The sequence below is a fragment of the Balaenoptera physalus genome (assembly GCF_965194825.1).
Source record: "Balaenoptera physalus genome assembly, chromosome: 11".
NCBI classification, from domain to species: Eukaryota; Metazoa; Chordata; class Mammalia; order Artiodactyla; family Balaenopteridae; genus Balaenoptera; species Balaenoptera physalus.
In genome coordinates, this window is record NC_138896.1 from 29,851,113 (window position 1) to 29,872,513 (window position 21,401).

General features: G+C 36.5%; 1 protein-coding gene and 1 long non-coding RNA gene across 2 annotated transcripts in view; one reads left to right on the forward strand and one right to left on the reverse strand.

Moving 5' to 3' along the window:
- CYP39A1 (cytochrome P450 family 39 subfamily A member 1) overlaps positions 1-21,401 on the forward strand; it is a 68,405-nt gene that overhangs the window by 27,466 nt on the left and 19,538 nt on the right. The window contains exon 8 of the mRNA XM_082414647.1: positions 14,479-14,612. Coding sequence (XP_082270773.1) covers positions 14,479-14,612 — 134 coding nt within the window. The remainder of the gene's footprint in view (positions 1-14,478; positions 14,613-21,401) is intronic.
- The window catches only part of LOC309638569, a 71,388-nt gene that overhangs the window by 16,898 nt on the left and 33,089 nt on the right, over positions 1-21,401 (reverse strand). The gene's annotated exons all lie outside the window — the stretch shown is intronic.

Consider the following 21,401-nt stretch of genomic DNA (forward strand, 5'->3'; position numbering starts at 1 on the left):
AACTGCAGGTAGAGATTGCTACCTTGCCCTTTTTGGTTCAGATTTGGGCTCATCAATTATCGTCAGTTTTAAAAAGCAGAAATAAGCTTGAATGGAGAAGTTTCCACTAGTTTATTCAGCATAAATTGACCTGTTTGGGAGTAGATTTTTTTTTAAAAAAACCCTTTAATATGTCAAATTATGTATTCTGATATAAAAAAATAATAAATGACTTGGTTTTCTTGGAAGAACACAATATAATAGTAAGACAAAAGACTGTGATGCCAATTAACAATTAGCCCCCCTTTCCGTCGTGATTGCTGAACGTATTTTATTGGATTTTTAAATTTATTTTGACTGCTTCTTATTGAGTTAAACCAAAAATCAAATTGGCTTGGCCAACATGGATATTGAAGCCATACTGTCTCTGAGCGTTGAGTGTGAATCACCAGATGCTAGGTCGTATTTCACAGAAATGGTGAGCATTAGAATCGTTGAGAACCAACAGTGCTAACAAGTTAGATTCTGGAGATACACTGGTGGATGTAAGAGCAGATAACTTGCCTTTATGGAGCTTACATCTACAAAGCTAATGGAAATGTGCCTGCCTGCGTGTCTACAAATGACAAAGGGAATGTGTTCTTGATCATAACATGCTCTATCTTACCAGAGTCTGCTGCTGACATAGAGTTCTCCAAATTCCTGGTCTTTAAGAAATAAAAAGGTAGTGATGGGGATGGTTGGGATAATATGGGGAGCCTATCTGACCCAAAGGCCACAACAGAAGCCTTACATTAATTGAAATTTCTAGTGTGCTTGAACGTTGAACTCTTGAACACAGTTCTAGTGGAGAAAGACAAAACCTTTCCCCTTTTTCTATATTCTTGTTTATTTTTAGAACCTATTGTTCTCCTCTGACAGAAAAATTCTCCTTCAAGTAGTAGTACTGGTGTACTAGCTATACTATATCAGTGCTTTCAGTTTATAAAAGATCAAACGTTTTTGCCATGCTTATACAGAAGCAGTTCAGATCAATTCAAGCGTAAGATGTAGCAGCTCAAAAATTTAGATATTGTGAGTGAATGCCACAGATCTTTGGAGGTTGATATCAAGAGAGATATCCATGTGCCCATACGAAGGATCCTGTCAAAGGAAGGACATTAAAGTGCATGAAATAAGAATCGGACTGAATATGGCATTTCTCCCATTCTTTTGCTCTTTTCTTTTCTTTCTTTTGCTCTTTTCTTTTCTTTTTTTTAAAAAAGTTAATTTATTTGGCTGCACCAGGTCTTAGTTCCAGCATGCAGGATCTAGTTCCCTGACCAGGGATTGAACCTGGGCCCTCTGCTTTGAGAGCGCTCCTCTGCATTGGGAGCGCAGAGTGTTAACAACTGGACCACCAGAGAAGTCCCTCTTATGCTCTTTTCTATTACAAGATTACCTTTTCCTTCTTTGAAGATGTTTTTAGTGAATTTCTAACTCAGCATCTCTCTAGCCTCAATACTCACCACTAGAGCCCATCCCGGACACTTTGCCCAACTTCCTTATAAAATAAGTCTGAGGGTAAAAGCTGCTGTTGAATACTTGGTCTTTTGTATCTGGCTTCTTTCACTTAGTATAATGTTATATTTTGTATGTTGATGTTTTAGGTTAGTTGGTTTTCAGATGTTGAACCCCCTTGCATTCCTGAGATAAACTTTTAGTTATGGTGTATAATTCATATAAAACATATGACTTTATATATGTTGCTAGATTCAGTTTGTTAATACTTTGTTGAGCAATTTTGCATCTATATTAATAAGACATATTGATTTATAGTTTTCTTTCTTGTGATATCTTTGCCTGGTTTTGGTATCAGAATAATTTTGACTTTATAGAATGACTTCAGAAGTATTTCCCTCCTCTTTTATTTTTTGGAAGAGTTTGTGAAGGATTGATGTTAATTCTTCTGTAACCATATAGTAGAATTCACCAGTGAAGTGATCTGGTCTGGAAATTTTCTTTTTTGAGAAGTTCTTGATTAATTCAATCTCTCCACTTGTTACAGGTCTGCCCAGATTATCTATTTCTTCTTTTTTTAAATTGAGATATAATTGACATATAATATCCTATTCTATGTTGGATGTACAACATAATGATTTGATATGTGTATATATTTGTGAAATGGTTACCACAATAAATTTAGTTAACGTCCATCACCACACATAGTTACAATTTTTTTCTTGTGATGAGAACTTTTAAGATCTACTATCTTACCAACTTTCAAATATATAATACAGTATTATTAACTATAGTCACAATGCTGTACATTACATCACCAGAAAAATATGGAATGCTTCACAAATTTTAGTGTCATCCTTGCACAGGGGCCATGTTAATCTTCCCTGTATCTTTGCAATTTTAGTATGTGTGCTGCCAAAGTGAGAACTATATATTTCTTCTTGAGTCAGTTTTGGAGTTTGTGTCTTTTTAGGAGTTTATCCATTTCATGTAGGTTATTTAACTTGTTGGCATACAACTGTTCATAGTTTTCCCCATAATCTTCTTTATTTCTGTAAGCTCACTAGGAAAACATCTCCCTCATTCTTAATTTTAGTAATTTATGTCCTCTTTCTTTTTCTCTTGGTCAGTGTAGCTAACGGGTTGTCAATTTTGTTTTCAAAGAACTAACTGTTGATTTTATTGATTTGTTTGATCTTATTTTTACTATTGATTTTCTATGCTCTATTTCATTTATTTCTGTTCCAATCTTTATTATTTATAATTTCTATCTCCTTATCGATATTCTCTATTTAGTTCTTTAGACATGATTAATTCTGTGAATATATTTAAAATATCTGATTTACAAGTGTTTCTTTAGTAAATCCAATATCTGAGTTTCTTCAGGGATAGTTTCTATTGAGGGCTTTTTCCCTGTGTGGTCTATATGTTCTTGTTGCATGTCATATTTCATATTTTTTGTCATGTGTCTTACAATTTTTAAATTTTGTCCAATTTAAAACTGGACATTTAAAATAATATAATGTGGTAATTCTGGAAATCAGATTCTCCTCTCTGCTCAGGGTTTGTTATTATTGCTGCTTGTTGTTCTTGCTTGTTTGTTTGTTTGCATAAGTAAACTCCAAAAATATTTGATGTTGATAAATGCTATGTGAAAAAGAAAACAGAGCAGGTTAGGGAGGATCAAGGGTGCCAGAAATGGGGGGAAAGTGGTAGCTTTAAATCGTTGGATCAGAGTTGGCCTTCCTGGAAAGGTGATATTGAGCAAGGACTTGAAGATGGTTAGGCGTTAGAAAGCACATATCTAGAGGAGGAGCTGGTTTGAGTTAGAGACTGCAGGTGTGGCCTCACTGTGTTCTCACAGAATTCTCGCAGGCATTAACATTTGGGTCCTGTTTAGACTGTGTTTTCAAGCAATTTTCTTTTCTAATTTAGGATTCCCACTGTGAGTATCTGCCCACCAGCAGAAGGTCATTCGAACTTAAAAACAAACAAAAACAAATTAAAATGCATTTAAATTTTTTAACTGGTTGCATTTGGCCCTTTTCACCTTCTTGTGTTAATTTAGGGTAGCATATACAGCACACTTGTTTGTTTTTGTGTTTTTTTTTTTTGCATGTGTGTATTGTTTTTGTTTTTTAGTGGCCATTCAGTTTTATTGCACATTTATTTAAGGGAAAAAATTAGTAAATTTTTTTCTGTTAATTTACAAGGAATCAGGTTAGTTAACAGAAATGCACCTGCATAGAAACAATTCCTATCTTACATCAAATCATGATTTGTGGATCATAAAAGACACACTACAAAATTTTCATTGGATAAAAGTCAGAAATTTGATTCATGACTTTCAATCCTGTCACTCACTAATTGTGTGATTTTGGATAAAAGAGAAAATTTACTCAGAGCCAACCAATAACTTTTCTTGACACCACTGTGTTCTGATTTAGCAGCAATCCCGCCTGGGGACAGACCAACACTGTCAAGTGACCAGATGCTATTATACCTGATGACACTAACTTAATGGCTACACTCACCATACACTGGTGAGAAAAGATTCTGTCTCTGCTCATAATTATAAACAAGCATAAAAACTAACAGAGTGATAAAAGAGGCTCAGATCCTATGATAATATTCTAGGCAAATTCCATGTTGTTTGCATTATTTAAATTAGTTCATCAGTTTTACTTCGTTGCATTTAAACATTCTCATTTATTCTTGAAATCTTCTCTGTAGTCACCTCTTACCCATGTTATAACGTATTCAACTTTTATCCACTTGGATGTGTCCCAATACCATCTAGATAACCCATAGCAACATCCTTGGAGGTTCCATCATGGCATATTAAAGACCTGAGTCCCTCCAGCTAACTGAAGAAGCTCACTCTTGTTACCCCTCTGCAGCCTGCCAGGGCTCGATGGCTGATAGCCAAAGTTGTGTCTGTGATAGAGTCTTGGCCCTTATGCCACATATCGACCAAAATATTGAAGAAAGAGATCAGTAGCAGAGCCAAGGCCACTACAATAGAGTTATGAATGGAGAAAAGTTATTTTATTTAAAAAAATTCTCTCCATTCCCACTCCTAGCTGGACAATATGAACCTAATTTGGAGATTTTGGAGGCTCTGGCATATGATACAGGAAATTTCTTACATAGCCTCATTTGCCTCTGCTAGCCCAGCTTTTAAAAATCCTGGAATAAACTCAGAAAACATTAAATTATGCCAGAGCTTTTCTTCTCATCCATTGACCTTGGAGAATATATGTAGATTACCTAAGAAAGTGTTTATAAATGCAGGAGATTTCATCAGAAACCCACTCCAAATATATAACTTTCTTGTCTTCTTTTCCCCTTGGCCTTAATGACCAAAATGGTGTCATTCTGGAGCTCACAACTGGTTACTTTCCAATCCGCTAATCCAGGCACAAAGACATGGGTGAAACTTGCGTGGTTGATATCTGGCCCATGAGAGGTTTCCCAGGAGGCTACATTCCTTCCATTATTTTCTGCCTATAATACTTGAAGTGTGTCTTGTGACACCGTAACCCAGGAGATTTTATGTGAAGTCATTCTGTCTTCATTTATTGCCTAGCTTCAGTAGGTGGAAAGAGATACCTCTGATAGCTATAGATTATTTACAAGCTTAGAGATCGGTCCTACTCTGGCAGTTCTCATTTTATTAAGTCTTTCACTATCTCACCCCAGTGTAGCACAGTTAATCTGCTTTGTTTATTCTCTACATTTTTCATTCAGACACAGTTCTTTTCTCTGAGTGTTCTGTTGGAGAATTATTCAGGCATTTGGGTAATCTTTTTCCCTCTTTAGAAAATGAGATAAAAGTATTCAAACCAGGTCGACATCTCTCCAGAGAACACAATCTAAAAATTTAGAATTATTATACAGAGTTTATAAAAAAAGGGTATTTCTAGATCAAAATTGATTTTACCTGTTATTGTTTACCCATTGTTGTCTTTTTTCATCAATATCTCTACCTTTTATTTATCATAAATTGGACTATGTCCTTTATTCCTTGAAAAAGCCATCATAATTATGAAGCAGGCTTCATTTTATATTCTAGTAGTAGAGAAACTGATAATCTCTTTTTAATATATGAAAGAAATATTTCTGCAAATAACATAGGGTACTATTTTTTTAGAGGAGTATCTTATTTGGTTGTGTTGGTATAGTGGCATTAATCTTTTCTCTAAATGGTTGAATGGGATTTGGTATATTTTTATATGTGCGTTGACAGATGGAAGAAAGGGTGGGGAGGGTCAGTCTTTTGATTCTTGACTCTGTCTTCCATCCATCTTAATAACCTGTTCTGAGCACCATTGTAGTCCTTGGTATCGTTCTCAATGCATTGTTATAGCCGCCTCTTTCATTCTTGGTCTGTAGTTATGAGCATCAGACTGAAGCTGCTGATCAGGGTCTACCTCCGAAAGGTTATTGCTTATAATTTTCAGTAGGTGTCAAGCAGAGTGCCGTGCACTGGTTATCAATCCCAGGGGAGGACTCAACACGTCTGCTCACTGCATCTTGGTATCAAAGTTTCCAAGGAAAACACAATGCTGTCAGGCACTGGATGCAACAGTTCTAAACTCACATAGAGAAGAAAGAGAGCAAGATCAGCTTCAGGGGTGGGTGTCAGTCCCCCATCGCCAGGATGTCTCTCTCCCTGTGGGCGATGCAGGGAAATTGGCCACCGCGCACCCCTCTCACACCGCAGTGGAAGGAACCCTGTCCCATTCCCTCGGAGGGCTGCTGTAACAGTGGGGCTGGACAGGTGCCATATTCTGCACATACTTTAAGCAGAGACAGAAGAGTACTCTCTGCCCCTGAAACAAGGAAAGATATTCCCACACAAGGTGATGCACCTGGCACAGGCTGTGTAGAGGCTGTGTGGGCCCTTTGTCTCTTGGTGAGGAAGTGTTCCAGGCCCAAGGCCCACCCTTCCGTAGCTGAGTTGGGGCTGAAAGACTGAACATGAGACCTGCTTTCCCCAACAATAGGAATATATGTCTTTGATAATCAAAATTCATCCTAAATCCTTCAGATGCCAAAAAGTCATAGCCACCCCTAGAGAAAAGTCCGAAGAACCAGAGCTGGAAGCTCAGAAATCACTGAGGTGTTTGGAAGAAGCTGGTGACTAGAGAGGGAGAATTGAAGGAGCTGCGACCTGCCAGGCTCCAGCTGCAGCCCCTAAAGCCCTAATGCCCGTATTCACTGTCCATGGACAGTCTCTAGGCTTATTCTCTGCTTTTCCCAGTCTGTATCCCCCACAAATACCTTAAGCTGTTTTTAAGTCTTCCTTTCCACTTTCCATCTGTCCTTCCTGTTTATTTAACTGGTATTTCTCTTACATAAAGACATTGGTTGAGGACAGGACCTAGAGGGAGGAAACTATAGCATTTAAAAATATACATATTTTTAAAAAAAACAATCTAAATAAAGAAAAACGCATATCATGTTCCTATACGGGAAGGCTTAATATCATGAAAATGTCAACCACTTTCAAATTAATATATATTTAATTAATTATAAGGAGAATTCCAATGGTTTTGGTGGGGAGGAAATTAACGAAATGACTTAAATATTTTTTTGAAGAATAAGTGTGATTAGAAATCAAGATTAATCGAAGTGTAAATTGGTAAGGCCATATTTGCCCTACCAGATATTAAAACTTATTATATAAGTTGCCATAACAAAAGAGTACACGACTGGCACAGGACAAATAATTGATCATCATGGCCCTTATTTGCTTACCTTTTGCCAAAAAAAGCAAATTCAGAATCTTTTCTTTCAAAGATAAAAAAAAATTACAGGAAAAATGTCACTTTTCTATTTTGTTTCATATTCTTGAGGCAAAAGTTTCTAAACTGTCAACATTTGCAATGAGTTAATATTCTAGAAGCCTGCAGTCATTTGGGAGATTATATTTATAGTCAGTTTATAGGGAACAGCAGTGAACTAAAAAGCATGTAACTCCACAGCCTAACATATACTTCATAATCTTTCATCTACCCTCATCTTCTTTCTCTTGATTTTTTAAAAAATAAATTTAACTTAATATCTTTCTTACAGAATTTTGTCTCACAGAACATGTTCAGTAGTGGATGTGTACAGTAATGGACATGCATAGTAATAAAGGAAGTTAGTATTTTATAAGGAATAAAACCCAAAGAGTACACCTTTTTTCTCTATCAAAGAAATATTTAGGGGTTCCAGATTAATATGGCAGAGTAGGAAGATCCTGAGCTCACCTCCTCCCATGGACACACCAAAACCACAACTACAAGTAGAATGATTATCTCTGAGAATGACCTGAAGACTAGCAGAACAGATTTTCTACAACTAAGAACGTAAACAGAATGCCATGTCAAGGTGGGTAGGAGGGTCAAAGATGCAGTCTAGACAGAGCCCATACCCCCAGTGTGTGACCCACATGTGGGAGGGATATCACAACTGCGGAGGTGCCCGCTACACAGTGAGGGGGTCCAAGCCCATGTGGGGATCCTCAGCTTGGGGACCTACACAGGGAAGATGAGCTCCCATAACATCTGGCTTTGAAGACCAGTGGGGTTTACATTTGGGAGAGCTGGAGGACTATGGGAAACCGAGACTCTGCTCTTAAAGGGTGCACACACAAACTCACTTACTCTGAGTACCAGCACAGAGACAGGAGAATGTGAGGGGTACCTGGGTCATATGCTGCAGGAGGTTCCCTGAACAATTTGGGGGTGAGTGCTGGGGGGGTAGGGATCTGGTGGAATTTTCTCCAGGGTTGAAGGCACTGGCCAATGCCATTTTTTTTTTTTTTTAACCTCTCCTTCCACCATCTGGCCCAGTACTGGTAGGCAACATTTCTGTCATTCTCCATCAACTAGCTAACACCATGTGCCCCACACCAGCGTTCTCCTGAGGACCCACCCTGCCCATCCCATCCTCCCCAGTCAGCCCCTTCAAAGCAGCCCCTGCCCCACCTGGCAGGTGGCCTCAGCTGGCCCCGGCAACTGTACAAAGTGGCTCCACCTCTGGGGGGTGGGGGGGCACCCTGCATGCCATGAACCCACAGCAGTCACAACAGAGCCACACAGCCAGCCAGGGCACAATTGCAATCCAACCACACAGGAGGATGCACACAGCACACATATGGGACATCCCAGGAGCACCTGGCTCTAGTGGCCAAGAGGGATTGCACCCTTGTACCCCACAGGACACCTTATACATAAGCCTGCTGTTTCAAGAACAGGAGATATAGCTGATCTACTTAATGCATAGAAACAGACACAGAGGGTTAGGCAAATGAAGAGATAAAGGAATATCTTCCAAACAAAAGAAAAAGATAAAAACCTCAGAAAAAGAACTAAATGAAACAAAGATAGCAATTTACCAGGTAAAGAGTTCAAAATTATAGTCATAAAAATGTTCACCGAAGTTGGGAGAAGAATGGATGAACTCAGTGAAAGCTTGAAAAGGCAAATAGAAGATATGAAAAAAGACCCAGTCAGAACTGAAGAATACAATAACTGAAATAGAATATACACTAGAGGGAATCAGCAGCAGATTAGAGGACGCAGAAGAACGGATCAGCAATCTGGAAGACAGGGTAGTGGAAATCACCCAATCAGAACAGCAAAAAGAAAAAAGGAATAAAAACCAATGAGGATAGTTTAAGAGATCTCTGGGACAACTACAGACATACTAACATTTACATTATAGGGGTCACAGAGGAGAAGAGAGAGAGAAAGGGACAGAAAACCTATTTGAAGAAATAATGGCTGAAAACTTCCCTAACCTGGTGAAGGGAACAGACAGGCAAGTCCAGGAAGCACAGAGAGTTCCAAACAAGATGAACCAAAGACACCCACACCAAGACACATTATAATTAAAATGTCAAAAGTTAAAGACAAAGAGAGAATCTTAAAAGTTTCACAATATTTCTTTTTCACATTTAAAAGTTTCACAATATTTCTTTTCACATTTCTTTCACATTTAGAATCTTAAGAGTTTCACAATATTTCTTTTCACATTTAAGTTTCACAATATTTCTTTTCACATTTTCATGTTTCACATTGCAGAAAGGGGTTTATTGCTGTCTCCTTTTGGGAGACAAGTCACCAAACGAATTTTCATCTCACTAAAAATTTCCAAAAGTTTGTAACCAGTACATTCTCATTGCCTATAAATAACTGTTGTAGGATCATTGGACATATAAAATGTATTGTAAATGATATTATCTACTTCAGGACATTTTATCCTTTCTTACTCTTTCTGAGATATGCTAACCTTTTCCAGTGAATGTAGGTTTCTTCTTAGAAGAAAACAGCAGTTTTGTAAATATATGAAAATATCCCTGGAATAGAGATATAATTTTTTAATTGAATATTTGAACATTACTTATCATATTCAAAATTTTTTAAATTCCTGAAATGAAGGAAAGGATGTAAGATACTTCTTTTATATTCCTCTGGAATACTGTAAATTCTTTATTTACTATTTCTCTTTAGCTTTGTCTCTGTTCTTTAAAACCTGACTTTTTTTTTCAGGAGCTTATCTTGAGGTCTCTGCTTGAGAAAATATGCCAGAAAACTAGTTTCCTACTGTTATTCTCTGTCAGCAATTGATGTCTCTGCTTCATTGCTTTTTAAGAGAAATCATAGAAATGCTGGATTTTTTCAAAGCTGTTACATCATTTCCCCAAATAACAGTATAAACACCAAGTTTTGTTATTTGATATTGCATTTTAGCGAAATTATTATAAAATTTGGGAAGCAAATTTCACGACCAAATTTTGGTAGGAATCATTGCTTAAGGTTATTACATCAGATTCTTTATTTTTCAACCTTTATCTCATGCATTTTTTATCCCAGTTCACTGTCCTTCATGTGTACTATGACCTTTTGCACACACCTTAATTTTAAACATTTTAAATAAGCTGTTCTGTGAATATGAAAGACAACGTCTGTGAAGGAAGACAACCTCACAGTATAGAACAGCAAACAGAACTGAGAATCCCTGCTTTCAAAAGTAAAGAAAGAGGTGGTAGAATGTGTAGGAATGCACTCATTAAATTTCCGTGGAGTATATTCTTTGCTTCACTTCTCTGTGTGTCCCTTGGTAGATATACACCTGTCTTTCATTTGTGGGGAACCACAGGGCCTCCTCAGTATTCATCCCCACCTTCTGATTCAATCTCCTCAGAATTATGTCTCAAAAGGTATGAATGACTCGGCAAATGCCTGTCATTCTCCTTTTTTTCGCAAAACATGGGTTATTTTCCCAAAATGATTAGTTAAATCTTGATATAATGTTACTTCAGGACTATAGGAACAGAATTTTTGTATTTTATGTATTTATTTATTGAATAAATGTGTGTGTGTGTGTGTGTGAAGGGGAGGGAGCTTGAAATATGAAGGAGACAGAGGAGTCATCTCTCAACAAAGGACCTGCTTTAGTGATCCTGTTTGATTCATGTTCCTTTCTTTTTAGGTCCAAGAAATCATATTTTTATAATTAATTTTGGAATTTAAGTTACTTTTCTCTCTGCCTGGGTGAGTGCTACTCATCCTTCCAGGCTTAGCTGAAACTCCAGCCCTAGGCAAGAGGGGATGAATGCCATTGAGACTCAAATCCTCTCTTATGAAACTTATATTATAGTTACTTGTATCCAGATATTATTTTGTGTCCTTATGTCCAAGCTCCTTTAAAACAGTGACTGTGTCTTTCTTATTCGTTTCTCCTCTCAGGGGAGGCACTGGGACCCAGGGAGCAAGGGTAAGGGCTTTTAGTGTAGACAGACATAGGTTTGAAGGCTGCTCTGACACTTTCAAGCTTCTCCTTGGACACATGATAACTTGATGGCTGGCAGATTGTGATGAGGAATAAATGAAGTGGTCCAACATATTGGTGACATTAGATGGTCAATAAATTAGTATTATTCTCTTCCTATCTCTTACAGCACCTATGCTTGGGCTAACATGTAACAGATATGAAGCAAATATATATTGAGTGAATAAATGGTTGAAGTAGTAGAATTTTAATCTATTATATATCCTTAACAAATATAAATTACAGTTACTGTGTTCTAACATGCTTGTCATCATGCCTGCGGAAACCCAAAACTATACAGAATATTTTAGAAACATTCTTTGCTATTTCTGAACTCAAGACTCATCCTTTTATTTGGTTTCAAATATCCTATGATTTGGTTTGACTTTTATTGCATTTGTGCCAAGAATTAAACAGATGGCTTCTGAATTTTTCCCCAAATCACCCATAGTTTCTTCCCTGGCTGCCTTTGTACTGGTCCCCATTTCCATCAGACCCTAGCCCTTTTGATGATTACCTTGGCATTCTTCCAAGTGGAGCCTTCTAATTTTAGAGTCAAAACACTGGAAGAACAAACCACAGATGTGCATTGAAATATGTACAGTATGGGTACAGAGCTATTTCTAAGAGTTATAATAAGAAAGGTCTCTAAACTAAAGATGTTGTTTGAAAACAGCATCTTTTTCTTTTTCTTTGTCTAGTCTGAGAATACTACCTTATTTTTCCTACATCACACTGGGACTTGAGAAACTAAAAATATTTTTTCAAAACATTTATTTTCCAAGTGTAGTCTACATCTCTTCTACATTTGTAGGTCATAATAGATTTTGTTTTCAACTCAGAACAAGCTTTTGTTTCTTTATTGTATAAAACAGAACATTTTTTTTTTGCACTTTGTAATTCAATTAGTCTCCTAAGAATAATTCATAAAAAACTTTTTCTCCAAAAGAAGGTCAGAAACTTCACTATTACCAGAGTCCAAACTTTTTCAAGGCCAGAATTATGCCTGTCTCATAATAGGTTGGTCACTTTGGAGTCACACAGCTCTGATTTCAAACACAAAATCTGACCCGTGGTAGTCATTTATCCTTGATCGATTAGAGAAATATTTATTTTCTGTATCCTATAGCTTCAGTAAAGTAAAATACAAAAAATAAGTAGAGGGATTGTTTGGTGAATTTGTCTAATGTAGATGCTCTAAATAGATTTTTAAAGAGAAAAACCTTTTTTAAAGTAAGATTTAGAATCTGAATTGTAGGTTACTGCTAATTTATTTGTAATGTCCATTCGGCAAGGGCCCTCATTTGCTGGGGTCACCTTGGTTTCCAAGATAAAGGTGAAATTGGTCTGAACTCCCTCCCAGAGTTCTAGGGATCTTTGGAGGGAGAAGTGATGGAGACGGCCAGAAGTGGAGGCCTGTGCCTCTTGGAGTTTCTCATGACTTCCAGTCTCGCATTTCCTGATTTCTCCACTTCCGCTCTTTTCCCTTCTGCAGTTCTGCCTCTTTTCCATATTGCATTGCTTCCTGGACATACCCAGATCTTTATTTCCCCAAGTGTTAACTTAAGGTGTGTGTTAGCTGACTTTATTAAAATATTAAAAATATAAGACAAGGAAAGGGAAAATTACACAGTAGCCAGAAATAACTTAAAATTGAGTATATGACATAAAGTTGAATTTTCTGTTCTTAAAAGTCCCATCTGCCATTTATTTCTCCCTTGGAGAGTTTTCCTTAGTTTTCTAATAGGTTGTCGGTCACCTGCCATGTAGACAATGGTCTTCTTTTTCTTTTTTTTTCACTCAAGTACACTCTAAAAGAAACTCAGATCCCCTCATACATTTTTAAGTTGATGTTCTAAAATTTGTTATCCTGCATTTCAACACCTTCCCTGCTTTTAACTATCTTCAAATATTTTATATCTCATAGAACGGTTTCCTTGCCTGCATGGTGTACCTGTTAACTGTGTGTTCGTTTCTTACCTCCTAGACTGAGTGTATTGCGAGAATGCATTCATTGTTGTAACCCTAGTGGAGCCTGACTCAACTCCTGGCTCTTGCTCAGTGCTCAAAAATCTGTCAAGTTTAATGGAGTGTATAGACGCCCCTATGGGAATTAATAGAACCAGAGCTCAAAAACCCTAGTTCCCAGACTCCACTAACCAGACACATTTGCTTCTGACTCCTCAGGAATTCCACCTGTACTGACAGAGAAGGTTTCCCAGGCAGCACCCACCCAGCCCTCTTCTGCAGGATGGGCTGGCTTTAGGACAAGCCTCATCCAGAGTCAAAGAGAAATGTGGCTGGAGACCCACATTCCACTCTCATCCACTCATGCCCAGTACAGTTGGGAGGAAAATGTGAAAGTTGACTTAAACTGACCATGTTGTTGACTTTTATTAAGCAAATACTGTCAAAATTGAAAGCTGAGTTGTTGAAAGTAATTTTCAAAATGTAAACATTTTACTTGAAATATCATTAATTAAACTGCCTCATTTGACTGAAGGCCCTGACCATATGTTGTTCCATAGAAAGATCAACCGCAATCCTTTTCCAGGTCACTTCAATCTAAATATTAGCTAAGGTATGCAACTTACAGTAGGAATGTTTGATGTACCTGTGTTTAGAGAGCTCATCATTCCAGATGAAATACATGTGTCCCATCACCCCTTTCCTAATATTCTTTTTGGGCTTTCTGAAATGTATGATTAAAAAACAAAAACAAAAACAAATCAGCAGGGAAGAGATAGAAGTAGTAAGTCAGGTGGCTTCTCAGATCTCTTACTTCGTACTTTTGATGCCGATCTTTTATTGCTCTTTCCTTAAGTGGAATGAGAACTTGGACAAGAAACAATGAAACGAGTAAAAACTGAACATCTTTCTGACAGGGACTATCTTAGTCATCTGATAGCCATAGGACTGTGAGAAGGTTGGATACCAATCCATTACATTACAGTAATCAACATTGGTTTAGTTTTATATGCCATACATTTTATCTTGGTAAGAAGAAAATGGTAAAAAGAGTCAACAACTTACTAAACTTGGTATGCAAAAGTAATAATAATATTAACACCTGGTATCAGAGACAGTATTTAACTTAAATAGCTTACATAAAATCATTTTCTGGCCTCTTTAAGTCCATCTTTTTTTTTTTGTTTTAAATTCTCTTTCCAGGTCAAGATAAGATTAAAGTGTCTGAGGATGACTTGAAGAAACTCCCTCTAATTAAATGGTGTATTTTGGAAACCATTCGTTTAAGAGCCCCTGGTGTCATTACTAGAAAAGTGCTGAAGCCAGTTAAAATTTTGGTGAGCATTGGTTTTGTTTTAAAATAATGAACCTTCTGGGGGGAAAAAAGTAGATATTTTGCCCATTTATTATTAGATAATTTCTTAAGTTCCATGAAGTACTATGTGACCCTAGAATAGGTTACTAATAAGAGTTGTGCAGCACCAGTTTGTTAATATAGATATCTATCTATTGGCAACTATGTTAGCTAAAAGATAAGCCTTTCATAATCATTTTGGCTATGTGATTCTATATCAGAATTAGTATAATCCTATTTCAATCAGGCAGGAGGGTAGGATAGTGTTTCCTCTGCTGAAGCAACCAATGAGTATTCCTGAGTTGGAATAGGTTGAGGAATTGAGTGTGTGAGGGAAGTCCTTTAGGATAACTGGAAGACAGTTCAGATCACAGATACAGGAACAGATAGCAGGAATGCCATGGGTAATAGAAACTGATATTAGGAATTAGTGACTGAGTGAGGTCCTCTCTATGGGCAAAGTAGGAGAATATTCTCAAGTGCACCATGAAAGGTATGTGCATGTGGCAAACGTTCAGTTCAATATTTGGTGAATCATTCAGGCAGAACAAAAAAAATTTTTAAAGGAATGATTTGGGACCTAAATTATCCAGATAGATTATAATTAGTCAGCGCTCCTCTCTTGTTAGCTTTTCTTCCCCATGGCTTAAGAGTGCTTGGATTAAAATCAAGAAAATTTTGTAGTAATAGAATTCAAAAGAGACAAGAAAATCCAAATTTGATACAAGTTGCAACTTGCTAAATCCAAAAAAAAACATAGTTTATTTAACTGATCTTATGTAGATTGTAGCATTCAGTTTCAGCGGGATTTTAACAGTTTTTGCTTTTAAATAATCAAATTATCAATTACTTTAAGCTATGACTATAAGAGAATATATATATTTAAATATTTATAAATTTAAATATATATAAATTTATATATGTAATAAAAGAATATATATATTCTGTATTGAGAGGAAATAGTCAAACAACTTGGTGCAATTAAGTAGAGAAATGTGTTTATTACCTTACTTTATTACTTTATTACTTTGAATATTACTATAATTGTTATTGAACTTTTAGTAAGCCTTATTTATATTCTGGGTAGTAGTAAATTAGCTGAAATGCAGAATAGTTATATGACAAATAAGTGGGTATTTTGATTGTTATTTTAAGCATATAGATCCTATACAAGTTTTGTTAGATTAATACCTAAGTATTTCCATTATTTTGGAGCTTTTGGAAATGGTATTTTTAATTTTTATTCATTTATTTATTTATTTTAATAAAGTGGGATTTTCTTTTCTTTTTATTTATTTATTTTCTATTTGGCTGCGTTTGGGTCTTTGTTGCTGTGCGTGGGCTTTCTCTAGCCGTGGCGAGCAGGGGCTACTCTCCGTCGCGGTGCGCGGGCTTCTCATTGCGGTGGCTTCTCTTGTTGCGGAGCACGGGCTCTAGGCGCACGGGCTTCAGTAGCTGCGACACGCGGGCTCAGTAGTTGTGGCTCACGGGCTCTAGAGCACAGGCTTAGTAGTTGTGGCACACAGGCTTGGTTACTCTGCGGCATGTGGGATCCTCCCGGACCAGGGTTTGAACCCATGTCCCCTGCATTGGCAGGCAGATTCCCAACCACTGCCCCACCAGGGAAGCCCTGTAAATGGTATTTTTTAAAACTTTGATTCTCCATTGTACATTACTTGTCTGTAGGAATATAGTTGATTTTTGTGTGTTGACCCTGTATCTGCAATGTTGTGACATCAATATAGAAACCTGTTTCATTACAGTGTAAATCTGTCATTAAAAAATTTTTTTATACATTATTCTTCACATTTCATGCATCTAAGGAGTTTTCATATTTATTTCAAGGCCACATTAATAGTACATTGAGTTGATAGCTTAAATATTTAGTTATTTCCTGACTCTTGAGAGTTTAGGTAGTTTTCTTTGTTTTTAATATGGTAATTATTTGTATCTTTGTGCCTAGTACATTTTCTTTTTTAAGGATTATCATTGAATTATGTTTTCATAGTGGATTACTGGTCCAAGGGTATGAACACATATATGATTCACTGCCTAAAATCCTTTTACAAAACTGGACTATTTTATAGGTCCAACACCTATGGATTCCCAATAAAATATTTTAATTAAAAATAATAGATATCCAAAACAATTTGATAAATTATTTTAAAAATTCATAGTCTCTTACTTCTCCTTCCTCACACCCACATGTTCTTCCTAGAGGACATGAGGCTCAGAAGCATCCAAGGTGCCTTCCAAGCCCTCGCAGTGGCAGTTATGCCTCTCTTAGTGGTAGCGCAACCCCACAAACACGTACTCAGGCTGCTATCATCCCAGAATGTTCCAGCATTTCCTTTCATTATTTTTGACATCTCTTTTTAATATTTATAAAAGGTGCAGTGGTTCCTGTACCTGCTATTTCTTCTGTACACAAAATAAACACTGCCTTTCCTCTTAGGAGGCCCAAACTAATCACTGTGATGTTCACCCTACAGAGTTGAGACTTTAAAAATAATAAATGGAACAGTTTTTTTTCTTATTACACAAGCAAAGTATGGTAATTAGGGGGAAACAAAGACCATAAAAAGAAGCTCAAGGAAGAAATTAAAAATTGCTTAGAATCTTGCAAGTTAGAGATAACCACTATGAACATTTGGTATTATTATAATTTCAGAAATTTTTCCTGTAGTATGTGCATTAAAAAAATAAATTGGAGTCGCACAAAGCTAATTTTCTCACAACCTGCTTTTATTTTATTTAATAATAGATCCCAAATAGTTTTCTGTATCAATAAAAGACATCCACATCATTTTGAATTACAGCATAATCTAATATATGGACATCAAATAAAATTTAAAATCAGTTCAATGTTCTTGAATATGTATGTGGCTTCCATTCTTTCACTATTATAAACAGTGCAAAGATTAACATTCCTATAGCTAAATATTTGTGCACATTACCGATTATTTCCTTAGTATAAATTCATATGACTTGGTTCTTTTAAGCTTCAAATATTTTCTAAAACAGGTGGAATGTCTTTGCTGAATATATTAATATGTTCCCAGGAATTTGGATCATAAAAATCATTTCAGATGGGATCATCTATGTTTTGACCAGTTGGACAACAGGTCAAAGTTCCTTGCTATGAATGCTAGAAGTATTCTCCACTGCTCTTTCCTAATGGAATCTGAACAGGATATTCATCACAGTCTGAACAGAATATTTATTTTTGCTCCTGTAATCATTCCTCTCTATATTTTTTTGGAATAAGTGAGAATGGACAAACACTGGTTTCTTTGGTTTACTGTATTCCTTCCTTCTCTTTATTGTGCCACCTTTCCAAAACTCTTAAACTTCTACTTGTGCTCTCTTTACAAAGTTTCATATTTAGTACCAAGTTAATCTGAAAGAATACCCAGGAAAGAATTAACCAAAAAGAGTGTTGGAAAATATGAATAATTAAGGAATGTTAATTATCTTCTTAAGATGTTAAAACATGTAGCAAAACTACAGTAATTAAAATGGCATGATACTGGTGTCAGACCAGATATTTGGATCAATGTAACTGACTAGATAGATAAGAAAGAAACAAACCCCCTTGTGCAGAAGAATTTAATATTGGGTAAATGAATCATTGTAAGTCCATGAAGAGCAATGAGATTAATATATGGTTTCGGGTGACTGTCTAAAAGTGGGTATTTTTTTAACTTCTAGAGTAGTAGTTCTCAAACTTTTTGGCTTCAGGGCCCCTTTATTCCCTACAGAATTATTAAGAACCCCAGAGAACTTTTGTCTATATAAGTTATATCTATCAATATTTACTGTATTAGAAACTAAAGCTGAGAAATTATTAAAATATTTATTTAACAATTCATTTTAAAAATAATAAGAAATCTAATACATATTAAAATAATTGTGTGGGGGTTTTTTTTAAGATTTTTTTTTGATGTGGACCATTTTTAAAGGCTTTATTGAATTGTTACAATATTGCTTCTGTTTTATGTTTTGGTTTTTTGGAGCGAGGCATGTGGGATCTTAGCTCCCCGACCAGGGATTGAACCCACACGCCCTGCATTGGAAGGCAAAGTCTTAACCACTGGACTGCCAGGGAAGTCCCCAGATAGTGTGGTTTTATGAAACATAACTATATTTTTCAAAACACAAAAAATGTAGAAGAACAGCATCATTTTAAGTGTTTGCAAATCTCTCTGATGCCTTTTGCTAATAGAAGAAATCTGAATTCCCATATATGTGTCTACAATCAGTTGTTGTGATATATTGTTTCCTATTGATGGAAATGAAGAAGATTCAGCCTCATACAGACATGTAACCAAAAAAGGAAGGACTATTTTATTAGCCTTTTCAGATATTTCTGCAGCTATTCTTTGATACTACACTAAAACTCAACAGAGGTACTTTCTTAAAAGTTTGCTGCAATCTAAAAATATATTAATGAATTTTTTTGTACTCAGTTACATTAAAATCCATTGGTCTATCCTATACTTGGAATGAGTCTTTTACCCAGGAATGGTTTTTGATCTGGCAGATTCTCTGAAAATGTCTTGGGACTCCCAGAAGACCCTAAGCCACCTTTGAAAGCCACTGTTGTGGAGAGAAGAGGGCTTCTTATGTTTAGGATTAATCAATGAAACCACAAAGCAGATGAACACACTGTACCATATCAAAATTTAACATGTCCTGTTTTTTAAAGTATAACCTAAATTAAATGTCAGCCAAAAATTAAGAATAAATGTCAGTATAAGTACAATTCAAGGGTTAATAATTTTAATATTTAATGAATTCACAGATCAATAAGTAAAAAACTAATATATATAGATAAATGAGGATAGGACATGAGCACAAAAGTTTTATAGAAGAAAATAAGAACATGGAAAATACTCAGCAAAGACATAAACTTTTAAACAGCAATCAAAAAAAACCTATTTAAAATGTCAGATTAGCAGATGAGAGGGCAGTGAAATTGATACTCTCATATATTTAGTTAGAAACATATCTTGCTACAAAATTTGAGGAAACAGTTGAGCAACATGTATTAATAGCCTTAGATGTTCAGAAGACATAGGACATGTATACTCCTATGTCTTCTGAATATATATGTTAAAAGATTTTATATGAACAATGCTTTGTGGAAGAAGATGTTTGTGATGGCATTATTTATTATAGCAAAAATAGTAGCGAATGATTGATTAAGAAGCCACTGGAGAGAAAATTATTTTAAATGAGTATACAATATAAAAATAATACTTATGCTATAATATCAAGTGAACAATGTAAGAGTCAAAAATTATTTATTCAGTAGGATAAAAACAATATGTATATACTAGGTATTTATATATGTAAACAATATTTATCAGTATATAGAAACAACAAACTATATTTAAAAACAACAATAAAAAAACCCAAAAAGCTAAACTACTGTTATTAGGTAAAAGTACTGGAGGGAAGTCTAGCCAATTGATAACTGTCTTTTGTTGCCAGCACTCTTGTTGTTTTCTTTTCTAGTTTTTTCAATTTTTCTGTATTTTCCAAAATTTCTAGAAAGCAGTTTTTATTACACAAAAGAATATACTTTTAATTTTTAAAGTACTTTTTTTTTTTTTTTTTTTAAACAACTAACACCAAACAAGCTCCTGGCCAAGAGCTGGAGAGAAAGAATGTGCTTTGGGGCTCCTCCAATGGATGCTTTGCCTTTACAGGACTCCTCTTTTCTTGAAGTAAGAGTCTGCATTCCTTGCATTCACTTTGGTCTTAGCATCCTTCTTGAGTTACAACAGAGAATCCTTCTTCTCTTCCCTCTTCAAGAAAAGCCAATCTCCGGACTAGCAGATGAAGTTCATCTGGCCTCACAGCATCCCTGTGGGGTGGGCTAGCCAAGTTCATTTCTGTCTACCTGACAGGTGTCGTTATTGCCAACACAGAGAAGCTGTGACTTCCACTTCCTAGTGATCTATGCCCTGGTCCTCTGACTGTTTTGTCTCCCTCTTGATCTTTCTCTTCATGTGCCATGTTAACAAAGACAGGACTGTTTGGCCCGGACATAACGATGTCCGTTTGCTCAGAGGATTCCTTTGATACAACCAGCTCTCACACCCTTTTCTGCCACTCATCCGCCTGGCATTTGCTGCTGCAACAGGAACTTCTGTCTGGTCTCCTCCCTGTTGCTAGTGTGAATGCTGTTCCCGAGGCTGCCTTTGAAGTCTTCCTCTACTACCCTGCTTTGTAGGCTGCAGCAGTCAGCATCTCCACATCACGATCCTAGGTCAGCAGCCACTGAAGAGGGCTGTGGGGAGGGTGGGAGGAGGGGAAGGGCAGCAGCTGCCCTGACTGGATGCCTGGCCCAGGGCTGCCCCCAAACATATCAGGGCCCTCCCCAGCTGATTTCAGAGCCAATCATGACCCCTCTAGCCTCAGTTCCAGCAGAGGTAGAACAAACACACAAGACTGGGATCTCACAGGTCTTTTCCACTTTAAAAATGGTAAGAGGGCATGAGCAAAAGTCTCCATCTCTTCCTATCTTGACCTGACTCACTCCAGCAATCCTGGCACTGAAATTACCAAACTCAAGTAATACTCAGCAACCATCGGAGTCAACAGGGCTTCTCTTGGGTTAAAAAACGACGGCCCCTCCCCATACTCCACTCCCTGCTCGCATAAAAAGACATGTTTTCAATTGTAACATGCTACTGTTCTAGATACATAGACTTAAAGGAAGTGTTTTGCAAATATCTTGAGGACACTTCAAAATTACGCAGGA